General features: G+C 46.1%; 1 protein-coding gene across 10 annotated transcripts in view; it reads right to left on the reverse strand.

Moving 5' to 3' along the window:
- The window catches only part of Nyx (nyctalopin), a 29,509-nt gene extending 18,201 nt beyond the window's left edge, over positions 1 to 11,308 (reverse strand). For 7 of the 10 annotated variants that reach the window (XR_007595154.1, XM_050160751.1, XM_050160750.1 and 4 more), the window contains exons 1-2: positions 9,065 to 9,356; positions 8,689 to 8,766 (exon numbers count right to left, since the gene is read on the reverse strand). Coding sequence is in view for 2 of the 10 variants with exons in the window: in XM_050160751.1 (XP_050016708.1) it covers positions 8,689 to 8,710 (22 nt within the window). In the remaining 8 variants the exon portion in view is untranslated. Of the gene's footprint in view, positions 1 to 8,688; positions 8,767 to 9,064; positions 9,357 to 9,456; positions 9,497 to 11,037 lie in introns of those variants that run through there. The other 3 variants (XM_050160752.1, XM_050160745.1, XM_050160747.1) reach the window with 3 other exon arrangements.
- Positions 11,309 to 21,049: the final 9,741 nt, after the last annotated feature.

A 21,049-nucleotide genomic window follows, 5' to 3' on the forward strand; every position in this document is an offset into this window, starting at 1 on the left:
GAGAGAGAGAGAGAGAGAGAGAGAGAGAGAGAGAGAGAGCGCGTTCTTGTGCAGTGTGAACCGTGCGGCCTCGATATGCCTCTCGGGGGTATATAGTCGAAGGAATTGAAGGTAGATATGCAGCGCCGTGAACACTAAGCTAAAAAGAAGAAACAACCATGGCTGTGGGTCAGCGACTGGATAATCGAATGTGGCATACTATACACTGGACTATCCCACCTTAAAAATAAAAGTGATGGGCACATGCCAAAATGTAGACAAAGGATGAATTGATGAATTTCAAAAATGTGAAAGCTGGGATTCACAACACAGATCAGTAATCCCACTTACTCAGGCAGAGGGAGCAAGTTCAACAAGTTCAAGGCCATCCTCAACAAGATAGTGAGACCCTGTTTCCAAAAAAAGCACCTGGCTTGACAGCGCAGGCCTTTAATCCCAGCACTCAGGAGGTAGAGGCAGGTGGATCTCTGTGAGTTCAAGGCCAGCCTGGTCTACTTAGTGAGTTCCAAGACAGCCGGGACCCTGTCTCAAAACACTAAAAAGAAAAAATAAAAAGAGGTCTGGGCTATAGCTCAGTGATAAGGGGCTTACAGATCATGGGTGAGGCCCTAGGTACAATCCCCAGAACTGCAAAACAAATTCTGTTTGGTGAAATAAGCTAGTCACACAAGGCCATATATCATGTTACTTCCATTTACAGGAAACATCCGGAAGAGGTAAATTCATAAAGACAGAAAGCAGATTAGTGGTTGCCAGGAGCCGAGAAGAAGGGCAAACTGTGAATAACTGCTTGATAATAGCACAAAATTTCAAAACTTCTGGCCAGCGCAAAGCATGTAGAAACTAGATAAAAGTGATAGTTGCATAATGTTGTGCTAAATGTCACAGTTTAAAGGAGTGGTACATTCTGTGTCAATTTTACATCAATTTGTAACAAAAATTACAAGGTGTCCCTAAATCGGAGCAAACACCAGAGATGAGCTTTGGGTTTGTGATCTGGCGAGATGGACGGACCAGCTCCAAGCTGCAGGGAAGCGTTGCTGGCGAAGCCCAGGAGCCCCACAGAATGCTGTCTTAATAAGGAGCAGCTGGGGAACTTCTCCCTGGCGGCACCAAGCTCGGCAAATGTGTTTTTCTCCCCCGAGGTTTGCTGAGGGAATGGTTACTCATGGAGTTTCCAACCACAGGCTGAGCTTGGAATATTTTTTTTTATTCTCATTGTTTGAAAAAGACTTGCACCTCCCAAAACTAAAATAGTATGGGAAAATATGGTCTGGTTTCTGGTTTCAGCAGAATGTATTTAGCCATTTTGGCTCGAGAAATCATTCTCTTCCCACTCCTGGCAAATGCTTCCCCAACTGCTCCTCCAGCCAAGCCCAGTGCTAGGTTTTCAAAACAAAACTAACCGGGGGAAACAGAAATGTACCAGGGGCACCACGCCATGGCCTCTGGCCTCAGGCGACCCCAGAACCTGCTTCTTACACCATGCAGGCACCTTCTGTGACAAGAAGGCAAAGAAGGAGCTGAAGAGACAGACGGCTCAGCGTCTAACATAAATAAATCAATGCAGCTTTTCCAGAAAAGAGTTGGAGAGCCTTGTAACCTAGAAAATCCACGCAAAACATACGAAACTGACCAGGTACCACAAGACTTGTAAGAAAAGAAATAGCAAAGGAAGAAAAAAAAAACAATGTGGTGATGGCAGGTGTGGGATTATTTCTTTCATCTTTATTATTTTTGTTACATGTCTGTGGGTGTTTTGCCTGCATGTACATCTGTGCATGGAGTTTGTGTGGTGCCTGTGGAGGCCAGATGAGGGTGTCAGGTCTCCTGGAACTGGAGTTACAGACAGTTGTGAACCACCATGTGGGTGCTGGGAATCGAACCGAAGGTTTCTGGAAGAGTAGCCAGTGCTTTAACCACTGAGCCACCTCTCTAGCGCCTCCATTTTTTTTTCCTTTTTAGTTATTTTTGAGACCGAGTCTCCTGTAGCCCATGCTGACCTTGACTTATCTATTGTGGTCAAGGATGGCCTTTGACTCCTGATCCTGCCGCTCCTGCCTCCGTTCTTGAGTGCTGCGCTTAGATTCATGTATCACCATGCCCAGCTCAGGTGGTAGGCCCTTCAACAACTGGAACTTAGTTGTCTTACTTAGGGTTTTCTATTGCTGTAAAGAAACACCATGACCATGGAACCAAATAGAAGACCCGGATATCAATCCACACACCTTCGAACACCTGATCTTTGATAAAGAAGCAAAACTATCAAATGGAAAAAATAAAGCATATTTAACAAATGGTACTGGCATAACTGGATATCAACATGTAGAAAAATGAAAATAGACTCATATCTATCACCATGAACAAAACTCAAGTCCAAATGGATCAAAGACCTCAACATAAAGCCAGCCACACTGAACCTTATAGAAGAGAAAGTGGGAAGTACACTTGAACGCATTGACACAGGAAACCACTTCCTAAACAGAATCCCAGCAGCACAGACACTGAGAGAAACAATTAATAAATGGGACCTCCTGAAACTGAAAAGCGTCTGTAAAGCAAAGAACATGGTAAACAAGACAAAACAACAGCCTACAGAATGGGAAAAGAGCTTCACTAACCCCACATCAGACAGAGATTTGATCTCCAAAATATACTAAGAACTCAAGAAATTGGACACCAAAAGGTCACATAATTCAATTAAAAATGGAGTACAGACCTAAACAGAGAACTCTCAACAGAGGAATATAAAATGGCTGAAAGACACTTAAGGAAATGTTCAACATCCTTAGTCATCAGAGAAATGTGAATCAAAACAACTTTGAGATTCCATCTTACACCTGTAAGAATGGCCAAGATCAAAAGCACTGATGACAGCTTATGCTGGAGAGGTTGTGGGGAAAAGGGAACACTTCTGCATTGTTGGTGGGAATGCAAGCTGGTACAGTCCCTTTGGATATCACTGTGGTGATTTCTCAGAAAATTAGGAAACAACCTTCCTCAAGACCCAATAATACCACTTTTGGGTATATATCCAAAGGATGCTCAATTGTGCCACAAGGACATGTGCTCAGCTATGTTCATAGCAGCTTTGTTTGTCATAGCCAGAACCTGGAAACAACCTAAATGCCCCTCGACCAAAGAATGGATAAGGAAAATGTGGTACATTTACACAATGGAATACCACACAGCAGAAAGAAATAACAGCATCTTGAATTTTGCAGACAAATGGATGGAACTAGAAAACATTATTTTGAGTGAAGTAACCCAGACCCAGAAAGATAATTATCACATGTACTCACTCATAGGTGGTTTTTAAACATAAAGCAAAGAAAGCCAGCCTACAAACCACAATCCCAGGGAACTTACACAATAATTCGGACACTAAGAGAGACTTACATAGATCTAATCTACATGGGAAGTAGAAAGTATAAAAAGACAAGATCTCCTGAGTAAATTGGGAGCATGGGGACCTTGGGAGAGTATTGAAGGGAGAGGAGAGAGGCAGGGAGGGGAGCAGAGAAAAATGTAGAGCTCAATAAATATCAATAAAAAAAATCAGAAAAAAAGAAACACCATGACCATGGCAATTCTTATAAAGAACACATTCAATTAGGTAGGCTCAATTACAGTTTCAGAGATTGAGCCCATTGTCATCATGGCAGGGAGCATGGCAGCTGTAGGCAGACGTGCTGGAGTTGAACATCCTACATCTTGACTCAGAGACAACAGGAAGTTGACTGACTGTCACACTGAGTAAAGCTTGAAAAATGAGACCTCAAAGCCTGCCCTCACAGTGACACACTTTCTCCAACAAGACCACACCTACCAACAAGGCCACGCCTTCTGGGGCCATTTTCTTTCAAACCACCCTATTTGTGCAAGTCACTTGGTCACTGAGGGTGCAGCTTAGAGGAGATTAATGTATTTCTTCTTCTCTCAGGAAGTCCCACAAGGGTTGATTGTCATTAACAAGCCTGCTCCCTCCCCCAGAATCTTTCTTGCTTTCTGTGTCACCGTGTAAGCTCTGCCTATTGCGTATTCATCTACTATGAGACCCTCACCAAGACTGAATACATACTAGTGCCATGTTCTTTGACCTCCAAAACATGAACCTGGCATCACCTCTTTTCTTTATAAAGTACCTAGCCTTGGACATTTTGGTCTAACAACCAAAAATATGGCCCTAACAGGAAGCACTTTAAATCCCTAACAATAAGGAAATATATAAACAAACAATATATCATACAAAATGAAGAGCCACTGGTCCATGCAATAGCATCAATGAATCTTCTACATGTATTGCTCAACATGACATAGTATCTAAGTCTACCATGAGAGAATTCCCCTTGGAGTACTGCTGGTCTCTCCCTCCACCCCTGCTTTCTTCTCGTAAATTCAGTTGCTTGAGGTACAGTTAAGATTGTCTTCAAAAAATGTACTTATTTTGGCTACTCCATCACTGACTGGCTCTGCTGGTAGAATGTAGCATGCATGGAGGCCCCGCGGGAGAACTATGGAGACGCAGGTGTGGTGGAACTCAAAAAAGTACCCTATTAAAGTGCAGTTCAGTAAGTACAGCAAGTGTTCACACCCATACCAATCAAGACTGAGAGCATTGCTAATGGAATTTCCAGAAAGCTTCTTTGAGTCTCTTTGACACGTGTCCTCTCTGCAGATGACAACAAAACTGCTTTCTGGACTATAGATGAGCTCTGCCTTTGGAGGATTCTATAGAAATGGTAGGAAATGGCTCTTTCCATCACCAGTGTGTTTATGGGGCTCTTCTGTATTGTGACAGGTCAGCTGACCGGGACTTGTTAGTTCTGAGTTGACGAGACTGTGACAGATAATGGGGGTACCTTGACTAACTTATTCCCTATGCTATGATCTGAATACAGATGGCCTCTGGAAAATGCGGATATTGAGTGCTTGGTCCCAGATGCTAGATTTATTTTGAGTGTAAATTGAGGAAGTGAGGTCTAGTTGGAGGAACTAGGCGTTGTGGACCAATCTTTGGGTGTATCTTGCCTCGCCCCCTTTCTGTATTCCCATTTTCCAGCCAGGCGGTGGTGGCCCACGCCTTTAATCCCAGCACTCAGAAGACAGAGACAGGCAGATCTCTGTGAGTTCGAGGCCAGCCTGGTCTGCAAGAGCTAGTTCCAGGACAGGAACCAAAAGCTATGGAGAAACCCTGTCTCAAAAAATAAAAAAAAAAAAAAAAAAAAAAGAATGTATTCCCATTTTCCTTCTTCCTGGCTGCCGTGATGATACCACTGTTCTATTCCACTGTTCCCTCCTTGCCATGAAGGACAACAAAAACTGTGAGCCACAAGAGAAATAAAAAGTAACTAACAGTTGGCATTTGTATTGTTTCCAGTTTTAGTCTGTTGTAACAAAAGCTGACACAAGGAGTGTGTGTGTGTGTGTGTGTTCATGGACATGTATTTTCATTTCTCACTTATTAGCCATAGAAATATGTTTACCATGCCATGAAACTGACTGATGGGTCTCCCAGATGACGGCACCGTATGATATTCCTGCCAGAGATTCTAGCATTCCACCCAGTCTCATCAAGGCTTGAGATTTCACAGTCTTTCACATTCGGGCTATTGTTGTGGGTCTTAAAGTAGCATCCTGTGACTTTACTTTTCTACAGACTTCTTTTAAAATGCAATTCTTATCCTTATAGAAGGAGACCTAATACCTAGTAGAATGAGTGCATCCAACCGAGCAAGAGTCTGCACTGGGCTGATTCACGCATTCAATCAACAACCACGTACCACCTCTTAGATTCTAAGAGGGAGAAGTGGACAAACACGAACTCCGATGACTCTAAAGACTCGGTGGAGAGCAAGCAAGGTGTGAAGGACCCTAGAAAGCAAGTCTGGAACTCAAATATGATGCTATGAACGCCAGGGAGCTAGGGGATTGGTAACTCTGGAGGAGGCTGTGGGAGTGTGTGTCCTTACCCACCTGTGAGGAGAAGCATGCCCCCAGGAAGACTGTGACTGTCTTATGTCTCCCCTGCTCTGAGTTACTTCTGATTCTCAAGTCCAAGTTTGGGGAAGCTCAATCAGCCTTCCCCATCCCCCACCCCCTGCCAAGGAGGCAGATCACTATCCCTGCCTGCTTCTTCAGAACATGTTGTTCCCACCGCTTGTGACTCGTCATCAGAGAAATAGTCTCTGTGCTGATGGAGTGTCTTTTAAATGAAAGCACTAGGGATGTGGAGCTGGTCATTAATTTTAAGTGTGTCTATTGTTAGTAAATGATGTCACCACTGAGCTTGCCAAACTGTCACAAGTAGTCTGGATGTCTTTCAGGGTTCTGTAGGGAAGACAGCTCTATTCTGCAGCATCAGGCTCGAATACTGTCTGGATTGTGTGAGTGGCAGCAGAGCTTTGGGTACTCCTTGAAAATAATCCTGGCTCTTGGAAGCAAACATTCTGTCCCCATGACTCAGTCAAATCTCCTTTCTAAGGAGGAGAAATGGCAAGTCGCTGGCTATTGGTGATTATATAAATGTCAACCTCTGTCCTTTGGAGGCTCCTCCAGTAGGAAGTCATATCCTACTTATCGTGATGTGCCCTGTGCCCTACTGATGATTTTTATTTTCTGGGTTTGATTGATTGATTGATTCTCCGTTAAGGAATGTAGGTTTCTCAAAGACATAGGCCATGTGGCTGTACCCCTTATAGCATCCCTTGCACACACTAAAGGTGCCTTGTCTGTTGCTTGATGGAACAGAGCATGTACCACTTTTTTAAAAAAATGGAATATAGAGTGTTCCAGTTAGCTCTCACTGTCAACTCGACACAATCTAGAGTCATCTGAGAAGAGCTCCTTGATTGAGAAAATGCCCAGATCAGATTAGACTGTGGTCACGTCTGTGAGGGATTGTCTTGATTGTTAATTGATTATAGGAAGACACAGCCGACTACAGGCAGCACGATTCCTAGGTAGGTGGCTCTGGACTAATAAGAAACCTAGCTAATGGCTCTTTGGAGCCCATTCCCTATGGTGGGATGCTTCACCCAGCCTTGATGCAGGGGGGAGGGACTTGGTCCTGCCTCAACTTGATGTGCCAGGCTTTGTTGACTTTCATAGGATGCCTTACCGTTTCTGAGGAGTGGATGAGGCTGGGTAGAAAGGAGGTGAGGGAGAGGAAAGGGTGGTTGGTATGTAAAATAAATTTTAAAATATAATAAAGAAAAAAGAAATCTAGCTAAGTATAAGCCAACCAGCAGGCCAGCAACTGTACTTCTTTGGCTGTGAATTGAGCTCCTATTCCTGTGCTGAATAGAAAGCAGCCTCCCCACAACTTCCTGCATTGAGCTTGCCTTGACTTTCCTCAATGTATACTATGGCCTAAAACTGTGAATTGAATAAATCCTTTCTTCCCCTTGGTTGCTTTTGGTGGAGTGTTTTCTCACAGTGACATAAAGAAAGCTAGAACACAAAATAAGAGAATTCCATTACTAGTATTTTAGAACCATAGAAAGTGTTCTGTACTATGTGCAACACAGACAAAGGTCATTACATAGATCGCCATAACATCAAGTAATTAATTCTCCACAGGGGTCAGAGAAACAGATTCTCTGTGTAGAATCATTTACTAAAGAACTGAAAAGGAGATGATTGATTGGTTGATTATTTTTTTTTTTTACCATTAGGCTAGCTGAGATTTGAACCACTGGATAAAGTATTTTGTGACAAGTATTTCTAGGTTTTTGGGACAGAGGTGTTTGTGGTTTTTACCATGCTGAGATGGTTCCCTGTACCCTATTCATGCTAAGCACTCATTCTACCACAGAGCCACAGGCTCAGCCCCATCTTGATATACTGGAGTGGGGGAGGTTTGGTGGCACAGATTTGTAATCCCAGTACTTGGGAAGCGAAGTTTAAGGCTAACCTGCATATATGAGACCCTGTTTCAACACATACACACACACACACACACACACACACACACACACACACACACAGGGGTGGGGGAGCAAAGTTTGAAAAAATAAAAATATTATTTAAACATCTGTTATGCCACAGTTCCATTGTGCCCTCCCCTTAGGAAGAATTTTTCCTAAGAGATTTTTGTTTTTCATTAAGTGAGTTTAAAATATGAAACTTTAAAAAAAAAGACTTAGACTCACTATATAGCCCTAGAATGCATTCTGTAGACTCAGTTGGCCTCAGATTCACAGTGATCCACCTGCCTCTGCCTCCTAAGTGCTTGAGACTAAAGGTTTGAGCCACAGCATCCACCTTGACTTTAAAATAGTATGTCTAGAAAAATCACTGGTTTGGGGTTATAACACTAATAAACTCACATACAAAATATAAAGATATATAAGTGTTATTTTTTTCTAAAAGGGTGAGTTCCAGGACAGCCAAGGCTACACTGAGAAACCCTGTCTCAAAAGCCCAAAAAAATAGAAATAATAAAATAAAAAAGAACGCTATTTTATATTTAGATCAGGAGTTTTGTATATTAACAAATTAAGGAAAAACAATCTACTGCCTACTGTTTTCTCATTCTCTAGCTCTTCGCCACAGTCACACAGCAGGGAAACCTGCTAAGAAAGAGCAGCCAGATAGAGCTGTGACTGAAGCCACTTGGAGCCCTAATTCTTTAGGCAGAAGCCGTGTGACTCTTGTCCCATCCCCGGCCCCAGCAGCAGGACTCACCATGAGGAAGCAGGATCAGCATCCCTTGGCCTTCCTTGCACCAGGTGGCTCAGAGACATTGAGCTGTAGGATCCCTACCTGGAAGGAGAAAGGGCAAGTCACCAACCAGGTCATAGGCTACCCAAGACACATCCTGTCCACACCTCCACGCTTGGCTATGCCCAGCCGCTCTCCCTTCTAGTGTTAGACTAAGAGAAACCAGTGAGGAAAGCCGGTCAGAAGCTCGCTCCAGTTTCTCCGTATCCATCAGTTTGGAAACCCTTCATCAAGCAAAGGCCCGACAGCAACTCAGGTATCACTCAGGATCCAGCAACAAAATAGACGGTGGAAAGCATCTGTGAAGAACACTTAAAGGTCCCTCTGAAATGCTGCTTACCATCCTGGGGGTCTGGCCCCAGCGCCCCCAGCCCCTCCATAGCACAGGAAATGTTGCAATAGGAAATAAAGGCCGGAGCAGGGGGCACACAGACGACGAGCAAGGGCTGTGCGTGCAGATCTGACTGCTTGTTTTGTTTTTTTCTGGAGATATAGTGGCTGGAAAATCCGCTGTATCAGATGAGGATTAGCAGAGATGAGAGAACGTGTCTGCCTTTTGAATCGCCAAAGCCAATGACAGATTTTGCTGACACACCAATCAATTTTATCCCCAAGCCGTGGCCACCCCAGGCTTCCTGCCCTCTCTCTCCATCTGCCAAGCCCCTTTCGTTTCTTAAAACCTTCCCACCCACATTCAGCCGCGTACCAGACCCCAGCCCTAGCCCCACCCACCAGCCATAAGCAGTCAAAAATCTGCTTCCTGCTCCCAAATGGTATTAGCAGCCTTTTCAACAAGGTCACATTATGTAATATAGAGGGCTGGAGCAGGGACCGGGAGTTTGACCTAACAGTTGAACAATTTGCCCAAATTGCCAACTGCCGACTTCATCTGTTTGGAGAGGTGGATGATCCCCAAGCAGAAGGTGGCAGAGGCCTTTTGAAGCAGGCAAGAGGCTTTGATGTTATGCTTACAGCCATACTTGGCCTAAGGCCATTAAGTCCAGAATCTAGCTGAGGTTTTACAACCCGGTAGCCCTGAGCATAAGCTCTTGTCGCTCTGTTGGGTTTGTGGATGCGACATTTTCACAAGTGTCTGCCTGTAAGGTTTGCCGAGACTGATGTCGAGGCAGCAGGAGCAGGTTTCTCTGGCCACTGTCCACAGTTCAGCGATCCTCCATGCTCCTTGTCCCAGTAGCTCCTCCATGACCTAAGCAGGGGGGGGGGGTGCTCCTTTGTGAGACATCAGCCCCAGGAATCCATAAAAACATGCTAAATTCTGGCTCTTCTGGCAGGAAGCTTGACATTCCCTTCCCGTAATAAGAGCTCTGGCTGTGAATCCAGCCATCCTAGGTCATTGTACCCTGGGAAATAATTGTTTCCTTACACTTGGAAAGCCAAAATATGACTGAATTGGTCTAAGCTCTGATACGAAGGAACTAATGGGAATGGGACAGGTGGAAGAAATGCAGGGAAGGAAACATCTTCCTCATCCCAGATAAAGTCTTTATTCCTATCTTAAGTGAGAGTGGTAGACATAGTCTTTGTAAGCCCCACTGTTAGGGGGGTCCTCGTGGAGTAGTGAGGTCCAAAGGCCTAACATAAATGATGCAAAATTAGGATTACAGGAAAACGCATTGGTAAACAAAGTGTCCAACCGCGGAACCACCCTGCTCTCCACCCCCCAACCACATACCTATATGCGCTCCCCCTCCCCCAGCCAAGAGATGGGCTAAAACTGCCTGGATCCAGAGGAGCAGGCACAGAGTGTCAGAGATGCTAATGAGACGGGTGGTCCCTTAGGTTGTGTGTGGAAGCACATGCAAAAGAGCATGGGCAACGAAGCCTGTGCTGTACAAAGAAGCTGCAGAGCCCACACTATGGACCATAAATGCCTTGGCCTCGTCCTAGTACAGAGCTTGCCATTTGTACTGCTCAACTTTCCCCTGTTCTAACTTCCTCCCTCGAAAGTGTCTTTTTCTTTTAAAGAAAAAAGATTTACTTTTTCAACTCCTTTTTAGTTATGCGTAGGTGGATGTGTCTGCATATGGGTACGTGCACATGGTTATGAGGAGGCCCCGGGGTATCTGTTCCCCTGGAGCTGGGTTACAGGTGGTTGTGAGAATCCAACTCCAGTCTCTGGAAGAGCAGCAGGTGCTCGTAGCCTTAACTGCCAAGGCATCTCATTAGCTCCCAAGTGTACCTTTTCTAACAACCCATTCCTGTTTCTACCACTATGTGTCTCTGCTATAGCTCTTTTCTGCAGCACAAAGCCTGGAACCCCTCGGGAGGAACCCGCCAAACCCTGATACCCACCAAGATCACGTGAACCTGAACCTTCACTTCAGGCGTCCCTGGGAAGTCTCCGTGCCTCTTCTCTCCCCACTTCAGCCCGCCAGAGTCTGAAACACAGCTATAAATGTGTCTGGTCACACTGCCCCTGCTGGCAGTTTATCAAGTCCTGTTTGCCTTCATCATCAAGCCTAGGGGCCAACAGCTCTAGCAGAAGCGTCTTCCTGAGGAAAGTGCGTCTCCCCAGTGGAAAGGGAAGGGAACATTGAGGAACAAGTAGCCTTTCTTCGTCATCTGTGCCCTACTGACGGACCAGCCTAACTCTACTTTAAGATTAGAAGCCATCTTCTTACAAGGTCAAAATACGTTCATTCCTGTTTTCCTTCAAACTTAAATTGGACCATGTCTTAACCCATTTGCTGGAATTTGACATGTTCCGTACTCTATGCCCTGACATTCACACTGATAAGCTAAGATGTTCTGCCAAATAATTTTGAAATGTTTGGCCAAATTCCCACGTAACCAAAATATCCCCTGGCCCTTGAAAACCTCCTAGTTTTGCAGGTTTTTTAAAGCTATACAAACCCCATTGTCTTCTGTGTTCATGGCTGTGTCTCAAACCCTGCTTTAGAGAGAGAGCCCTGTCTGAGAGAAAATAAAGCTTGCTTAGTTCAACTACAAGAATTCGGACAATGGTCTTTACTCTCATGTGGTGGTAGTAACACTATCTGTAGCGAACAGGTCTGTGTGCACACATGCACCCAGGGAAGTCTCACAACACTTTGTCTCAATTAAACAAATGTAGAAGGCCCTTCTTTGGGTAGCTTTCTGGCTTGTGGCATGATACATTTGACAGTGGGAGGGAGGAAGAGAGTGGTAAATGAAAATGCGAGAGAGGGGAGTTGGAGCCATTTCACCTCTGCCAGTCTTTTTTCCAAAGGAAGCGTCCTCAGAGGAGACAGGCTAGTGTTTGTGTTCTTTCTGCCCACTGGTTTAGAATCGGCCACAGTTGACGGGAAATATAAAACTCTGCCTTTTCAGAGACTTTGAGTGTGACAGGACCTTTCACAGCACAGTTGTGCGTGATCCGTGGACCTAAAATGCCAAGCACTTACAGTCATCAGAGCCTGACCTGGGACAGCATGCATTGTCGCATGCTGAAGAATACTAAGGGCTCAGACTCCTGTGAGAACCCGCAAAGCAGAGGCAGGCTTTAGTCTGAATTATTACAGAAGAATGAGAAATGAGGAAAAGGAAAAAGTTAAGGAAAGTGGGAGAAACACCTGAGAATCAGGGAGAGGCTTAGAGGATGGGGTGGAAATCTGTTGAGTTCCCCTTTTCTAGAGTTTCTATGGGGCAATGGCAGAAACTGGACAAAGACTAAGAAAATCTCTTCTGAGACTGGTTATTTTTCCAGAAGGGCCCACATGCTCTAAGCCTGCTGCCCTGGCCCAATGGGGAGTTGGTCACGTGCTATTTATGCACTACCCACCTACTTAGGGGTAGGTGAAGCTTCTCTCTAGTTGTCTCTGACTCCAACTTTGACCTTGACTGTCTACTAGCTGTTGTTACCGGAATTCTGCTTACGACCTGGCCCATCTACTAGCTGTTGTTATGGGAATCCTGGTCCGCTGTCCGTCCAATTGAATAGAGCGTTTGGTTTGAGAGGTAGAGCTCACACCCAGCTGGTCGGAATGGATCAATAAGTCCTGGATAGACCCAGGATGAGAGAAAGAATGCTCCAGGGAGAATAGGCAGACCAGAAGGTTGTACTGTCTTTTGGGGGGGGGGGGTGCTGGAAGGCAAATGGTAGCCGGGTGCATCGTGGTCGTAGTGACTGTATCAGGTTCTCATCTTATATGTGTCCCTAGGTTTTATAAAATGATAAATGGTGAAATCTTATCATCTTAGTCACTTGGTCAATGTTCTAGTTTCATTCTGTTGCTGTGACAAACACCATGACTGAAAGCAACTTAGGGGAGGAAAGAATTTACTTGGTTTATACTTCCGAGACACTGTTCATCACTGAGAGAGGTCAGGGCATTGACTCAAGCAGAAATTTGAAGCAGAAACTATGGAGGAGCGCTGCTTGCTGGCTTATTCACAGGCTCGTGTTTAGCTAACCTTCTTATACAGCCCAGAACCACTTGCCCGGAGAGTGGTGCTGATGTGGGAGGGCCCAGCCCACTATGGACAGCATCATTCCCTGGGCAATGGTCCTGGTCTGTATACAGAAGCTAGCTGCACATGAGCCTGGGAACATGATCAACCTGTAGCTTCACCATGGCAGAGCGTGAGCTCTACCAGGTACCAAGATTCAGCTGCAGTCTTTCTTAGTTACCTCAGATTTAGCTCCTTGTCTAGGCAGTGCTGTGAGGTGGTCTCCCAGCTAGAAGCTTCTTATTAGAAGCCACCTTTGCTAACAATTAAGCCTGTTCATTCGAAGCAAGACTCTGTGAAAGGCCAATAGTGTTTTCCGTGTGCTGCTGAAGGGCTTTGGCGGGAGCAGGGCAGCCTGAGTCAAAGCCCTGTCTTTCCTCTTGTCAGTCTAGCGTCATTATCTCACATCCAACTACAAGCCTTCTTCCTCTTCCTCAGTATCTCAGATGCTTACATTTTAACCCTTAACCTTCCTTTTAATCCCACTCTCTTTTCTTGATGCAACATATGTGGGCAAGTTCCAGCTCCCCACGGGGTCCTTTTTCCCTCACCCCATACAGAATGTGTGGTTTGTTTTTTTTTTGGGGGGGGGTTGCTTTTTTTTCGAGACAGAGTTTCTCTGTGGCTTTGGAGCCTGTCCTGGAACTCCCTTTGTAGACCAGGCTGGCCTCGAACTCACAGAGATCTGCCTGCCTCTGCCTTCCAAGTGCTGGGATTACAGGTGTGCGCCACCACTACCCGGCTTTCCCATATCGAATGTTATGGCCTATCTTAGGTTCCTGGCTTCAGGTGTTCAGAGAGACTCCTTGAGTGCTCTCAGGAACTAAGCCACATTAGAGTCCTTTACCTACAGCCTCACTTCACATGCCTACACACATCCCATAGAGACTAGACCATTGTGATGGGCTAACGTGTGTGCACTGGGCATGTTTAGCCTGACACCAAATGAAACTAAGAAGCAAGGAGTCCTGTTTCCCTTGTTGAGAGGCAGAGACCTGGAAGGGAAAGAAGTCTCGGCCATAATTCAGCCCTTTATTTATGGATGCCAAGACTGCAGCATGAAGTGTTCTCTGTCTTTCATTCCTTCAGAAGCAGATCCTGAGACAAGGACACAAATGGAATTACTTTCTTTGGGAGGTGATTGACAGACGCTCCATGGGGGAGCACAGGGGTGGTGGACATAAGGCACTATTGTCAGGCACCAAGAGCCGCTGCTGCGTACCCTGCCCAGCACACACCTGAGTTCTCTCAGCTACAGGGTGGGAAGCTTGGGCATTCATCTACCAACTCCTTCTGGATGATCGCTCCCAGGGGACATAAGGTACCACTTCTTTGCTAGTCACCTTGAGCTATGTGTCAACATGATGTAGACACTCTGCTTCCTAAAGGCAGCTTCTGTTGGGCACGCACTCAAGAACCTGAGGCAGGAGGATTGCAAGCTGGGATTTAGTCTGGACTCTGGGCTACATAGCAAGTCCAGGATAGCCTCAGCTATGTAGTGGGAGTTTGTTTGATAAAACAAACATGCAAAAGAAAAGGGCTGCTTCTAGTGCCATCTTGGTGGGGTGAGAATTTTGTGCAGATTCTTTCTGGAAGCTTTGAGTGGCTCTCTCACTTTGAAACTTAGTAAAGTCTGGCATGGTGGTGATTACATACAATCCTAGCATTCAGAAATTCAAGGCCATCCTTGACTACCTAGGGAGTTGGAGGGCAGCCTGGGCTACATGAGATCATCTCAGAGAAAGAGAGAGAGAGAGAGAGAGAGAGAGAGAGAGAGAGAGAGAGAGAGAGAGAGAGAACCCAGCAGTCAAGAATGCTTCTGGTAGCTGGGTGTGATGGTGCCATCCTTTTTAATCCCAGCACTCAGGAGGCTGAGGCAGGTGGATCTCTATATGGCAAACTCCAGGCTAGCCAAGGATATATGTTGAGACATTGTCTCAAAAAAATAAAATAAACAAGTGCTTCCTGCTCTTCCAAGGACAGATTTTGGTTCCCAGCACCCAAGTTGGACAGCTCCTAACTGCCCGTAACTCCAGCTCTGAAGGCTCCTTGGCCTCTACTAGCACACAAACCTTTAATCCCAGGGGCAGAGGCAGGTGGGTCTCTGTGATCTCTCAGGAAAGCTTCATCTATGTATTGAGATTCAGCCCAGCCTGGGCTACATAATGAGACACCATCTCAAAACAAAAGTAAATCTTTAGAAAAGGAAGATATTGGTAAAGAAGCGTTGGTTACCAAGGAGGCATGGTACAGGGAGTGGTGTCCGACTTCTGCCTAATCCAAAGCTGCACAAGGATGGGCTCAGTGTTTTACCTTGTTCTGGGAGGGGAGGCTGGCCCTTGAGAGCTACATAAGCTGCAACAAGTTGGGGCTCTTAGCATTTGGAAGACAAATGTTCAACCTCTTATACTCCACTGACAATTCAGAGACTCTGGCCCTAGGATAGCTAGTCTTTTCCTTCCTCACTTCTCTATCTGCATCCACTTCTCAACCTTTCTGCCAGCCTTAGCAAACTTGGTACCCAGCACCCTCAAACCTGCACCCATCTGCCTCATAGTTCACAGTTTGGATGTCTAGCCTCCATGAAGGGGCTGTGCTGTGTGCAAGGCTGCAGCCACACAGCACCTTGAGAGTACCACAGTCAGACTAGACAAGAGGAAGGGAGACATAGGCAAGGAGCCGCTGGAGACCAGGGCCCTCAGAATGCTCCACCCACCGGGTTTTGAACCCACTGCTCTTGGTCTAGTTTCTTAAAGGTCGACTTGAGTCTTAACAGTCACCAGTGCACACGTTCAAGAAGAGCAGCAGTTTGAAGACACAGACAGTGACTGGACATGTGGGAAGATCTGCCTCGTCCTGTGGTGCAGACAGAGGTCTGGTCTGGGAGGAAGAGGAAGCCGCACCATGACCTTAAGCTGGTGTTACTCTTTGTACCCGCATATTCCAGCCACAATAGCTGAGGAATAGAAGAATTCCAAATGATGTCGGCCTTCCAGAATGCTAGGACTACATCCGTTAAGATAGGAAGATGAGAGTTGGGGCAATAGCTTAGTGGGTAAAGTGCTAGTTATGAAATTGTAAAGATCTGAGTTTGGATCCCCGGCATCCATGTAAAAGCCAGGCATGGCAGTGTGTATCTGTAACTTCAGCCCGGGGCTGTGGAGACAGGCAAATCCCTGGCACTTCCTGCCCAGCAAGCCTGCCCCAACTGACAGCAACAGACTCTGTCTCAAAACCATAAGGTAGAGCCCAATTGACGAAGGCACTGCTAGCAGTTAGGGGTCTTGATAGAGTTCGATTTTTCTGACAGTAAAAGAATTAAAAGGCAGGAAAAATCTCTCCCTCGACAGGTAGCACTAGGGAAGATCTTGATCAGTTGCAGACAGAATCAGCCATGGAGAATCATGGCCAAAGGAGAAAGGCTTTTATTAGGGGGTGAGGAAACGCACAAACAGCAAGCAGACAGAGAAAGGCCCTTGGCAAAGCAGAGGGGAATGCTCAAAGGCCTGGAAAAAATTCCAGCCTTTTCTCACGAGCTGAAGGATCTTCTTCTCCAGATTTAGGGTTCACCAGCTTGAACAAAGACAGGATGGCTAATAGGCCCATGACTACTGTGTAAATACGTGTTGATATGGCCTTCAACTCATCAGCAAAGGCAGTCCTACTGATGGGAGAGACAAAGGCTACCAGGCCTTTGTTTTAAGCTGGCAATTATGTATCTCAGTTCAGGAGAGTGAGGAAGAAGCCAGCCATCTTGGAAGTTTGCCCTTCTTGTGTTCTAGCCATGGCCCTTCTCCCCATCTGTCTGCCTATCAGGGAATGTGCCTAACCCGTAGTTCCTCAGCACTTGTTCCTTCCTCCAGCCCCACCAGCACGGGCACACATAGACACACAAATGGAGGATAGGATATATTTTATTTCGTGGTTTGTTAGTTCGATTTATAACTTTCAAATATTTAGCCACATGGCCTTCCCTGTGCACTCTAACCCCAGATCCCACAAGCATTAGAGGTAAGCCTATGTTTGTCATATAGGTGGAGGTGTCCACTGTTAGAAGAAGAGAACTCAAGTTCTGTGAGGATCTAGAACAAAAAAATTTGGGTGACAGGCTGGCCTTTGTCCTGCCTTTTTCTGTCTCTTGCTGTCTCAGACAAGTACCCTAAGTGCCTGTGACATTATCTAAACCAGACCCTTAAAGAACGAAACAGGGTCCAGACAGAGCAGGAGACCTGCTCCCATAGGTGGCAAGTATTGACATAAAGTGACTCTGCCTTACAGGAAGTAAGAAAATAGCTCCTTGTGAGTCATAGATGGGTAGCCTTGAATCTGAGGAACCATGAACACCACGTTCCACTGTGGAAGAGACAACCCAAACTGTATAGTCACAGAACAAAGCTAAGTTGTAAATCAATAAATTCAATTATGCAGACTGACTACAGCAAAGCTGCAGAACTGCTCCATAGATATTAGATGTTATCTCCCAGCATTCTTTGTTTTAGGGTAGGGGGAGGCCAAAGGTATGCTAAGCTCCCTGATATACTGTGACCATCTATAATCATTACTAGAACACTAAGCCTGCATTAAGGGTGCTTGCCACCAAGCCTGATACCCTGAGTTCAACCCCCCAAAGCCACATGGTGGAGGGCAAGAATGGACTCCTGTAAGCTGGCCTTCGGTTTCCACTCACGTGCTGGGGCGTGGACACCTACACACATAAACACATGCACATTTTTTTTAATTTTAAAAAATTTAGGTTAGGGCTGGGAAAACAGCTTAGTCAGTAAATCTGAGTTGGATCCCCAGAACCCACATTAAAAAAAAATGCCAAGCATGGTGGCAAACCCAGACAGAACCCTGGAGCTCATTAGCCAACTAGCCCAGCCTATTTAGCAAGCTTCAGACCCTATCTTAAAATAAATAAAGTCGATGTATCTGAGGAAGGGCACCCAAGGCTGTCTTCTAGATTTCATGTACTCCACGTGTGCAGGTATAGAGACACACACGCATTAGGTCAGATATAAAAATTAAGACAAATGGCTATTAAAGTTTCTAAAATAAGACAATTTTTGACTCTCTTTTCACAAAATTCTATCTCTCCACCACCAAGTTGTTCTAATCAACAGTCTGATCAAGCTGTTGAAGAAATCTAACAGACGCGGTTTCTTCAGAAAACTTAAGTTCATGATGCTGTTGGTGGAACAAGCACTTAATCACCTCGGTCCTGCCCCACGCTCCCCCGCGGGGGAGGGGGAACTCCAGTAAGAAGATAAAAAACCACTGCCTATATGAGATCAGGATGAGGCAGCCCATCCACTCTAATTTTTGAGAGGAATCCTTAAACTGCCTTGGCTAAAACCATCTTTTTGATGAAAACCCTAGCTCCCTGTGGGGCTGAACGATTCCACCTGAACAAAGAGCTCTGGAGTGAAAGAGGGGAGGCAACAATTGGCTCATTCTGCTGACGCTCAGTGGAGTGACGTCATCCCAAGGGCAGGCTCGGACAAAGTCGGGATGCCAACACTAGCCACTTCCGGCCCCGGGCACAAAGCGCGCCCCGGCAGTGATGGGGGTGCTGTTCGACACGAATCCCCAGTATGAACGTTTAGGTCCCTGTCCCTCCCTCCCTCCCTCTCTGGGCTACGAAACTAGTTCAGCTCGCTAGCCCGGATTAGCAACCCCGTGTGACACACAGGGGTTTTTTTTTCCCCTCAAGGTCATGTCCTTGCAAAACGTGGGCAGCCTCTGCCCGGAACCAGCGCGGCAGCCCCGCCCTCTGCCAAGGTCTGAAGGGGCGGTGCATCTGTGCATAGGCCCCGCCCTCCCAGGCGCGCCCATCAGAGGGCGCTGAGGCTCTGGCTCTGGAACGCGGCCACCGCAGTCGTTTTTGCCCCTGCTGGGAGGCAGGCTCCAACACAGCGGCTCGGGGGCAGCAGCCAGGCCCGGAAAGGCTGGGGCACGCCTGAGCCGGAAATCTTAGTCACGCACCTGAAGCCACAGGAGGGCTGACTGCTCTGGCCGAAACCCAATCTGCAAAATGTCCCTCGCGGGAGGGTCTCCCAGAGTCCTACTAACCAGATCTGACCCTGGAGTCAGGAGGGTGGATAATAACCAAGTTTGATACAGCCCGTGAAGGGTTTTGGCCCAGTGTTCCTTCTGCCATCCTACTCAACAAACTCGCTCTCCCACTACCCCAAAATGCTCTTTCCAGGAGCTACTTCTGAAATCGCCACTCTGTGACCTCCAAAATCGAACAGTAGAGCCATATGTCTTGCCCAGGAAAAAGACCCAGAACTCCTTGCAGCAAGACTGCTACCAGAATCAAATCAATGTTCCAAACTCAAAGAGGCCTCTGAGTCAATGATTGATGGCGCCGACACATGCTAGGAGGTAAAAACTGGACCTGGGGTACATTTCCTAAGCCACCAGCACCTGGAATCGCTAGTTATGGACCTAAGGAACCCGTATGCTTTAGAATGAAATGTTGGGGGAAAGAAATAAATTGTTTACACCTATGATCATAAAGGCCAGGACAAAGCAAATGGGGCAGAGTCTCGGGATTGGGTTAGTCCGTAAGCAAATTCGAGGCTTTTTAGTTAGTGTTTTCTGAAAGCCGAAAGTGAAGTGACCTTCATGGGCAGTCTACAGCACACAGACAAATAATGTAGCCCAGGCGTTTTGTATTTTTCTTTGTCGATTTAGTTGGAAGCTGTCAGTTAAAATAATCCCCTCTGATCTCTTCTCTTCCTCCATTCTCTGGCCTGTAACTTAACTTACAGCATTTCAAAATTCCCTTATCACAGGTATGTGGGGCAGGAAAAAGATCCTGGAACATCTGATTTCAGAAGACAAGCCATCAAAGATACTTGGATCTGTGGACTGTTGAGCCACCATATAAACGTGAGTCTCTGCTCAAGTCCTCGGAAGAACAAATGCTGGGAGAAGCTGGTAGCCTTCCCCGCTGCTCTCAAACTGTCACCTTTTGCCACACGGAAATTAGTGTTTAACAGGCATACAGGAGTCTAGAGCTTGAGGCTGACCTCCAGAGAAAAGGAACAAAGGTTTCCACTCTACAGGAGTCTAGAGCTTGAGGCTGACCTCCAGAGAAAAGGAACAAAGATTTCCACTCTACAGGAGTCCAGAGTGTGAGGCTGACCTCCAGAGAAAAGGAACAAAGGTTTCCACTCTACAGGAGTCCAGAGTGTGAGGCTGACATCCAGAGAAAAGGAACAAAGGTTTCCACTCTCCACCTGCCAAAAGATGGATCTAGGAACAAAGAAGTCTCTCTGGCTTAGAATGGGACAGGATCTTCCACCCCACAAGATCCCTGAGACTCTTTTCTATTTCAAAAATGGGAGAGCTTTAAAAACCTTATTTTCCTCAGCCCCAACTTGAAAACTTTGTTACTTTTGAGAGCCACCTTTCCAGGATAAACACAACCACCACCCTTCATCAAAGAAGCCTCTCTTTAAAGCAAATGGTGACCATCACAGACAACCACAACTGGATACAATGTAGACATCAACAGATGATGGGCAGCCCTGCCCCCGTGGCTACATCTCCATCATAACACCTGTGTCTATGGCTCAGAGAACATCAAGGAAGAGGGGCAGAAAGATTGTTTTAGCTAGAATACCAGGAAGTCTGCTGTGAAACAGTCACCCGATGTGGGATGCCCTTCTGTATGCTGTGAATGTGTCTTGTTACCATTGGTTAATAAAGAATCTAATTTGGCCAATAGTCAGGCAGAATAGAGTCAGGCGGGAAATCCAAGCGAAGATACAGGGGAAAAAAAGGTGGAGTCTGGGAGATGCCAGGAGATGCTGAAGGAGTAAGATGCCAGAACATTACCAGAAGCCACAGGGCACGTGTCGATATA

This window comes from Alexandromys fortis, unplaced genomic scaffold (assembly GCF_014885135.2).
Source record: "Alexandromys fortis isolate MF-2015 unplaced genomic scaffold, M_Fortis_MF-2015_v1.1 scaffold_83, whole genome shotgun sequence".
Lineage (NCBI taxonomy): Eukaryota > Metazoa > Chordata > Mammalia > Rodentia > Cricetidae > Alexandromys > Alexandromys fortis.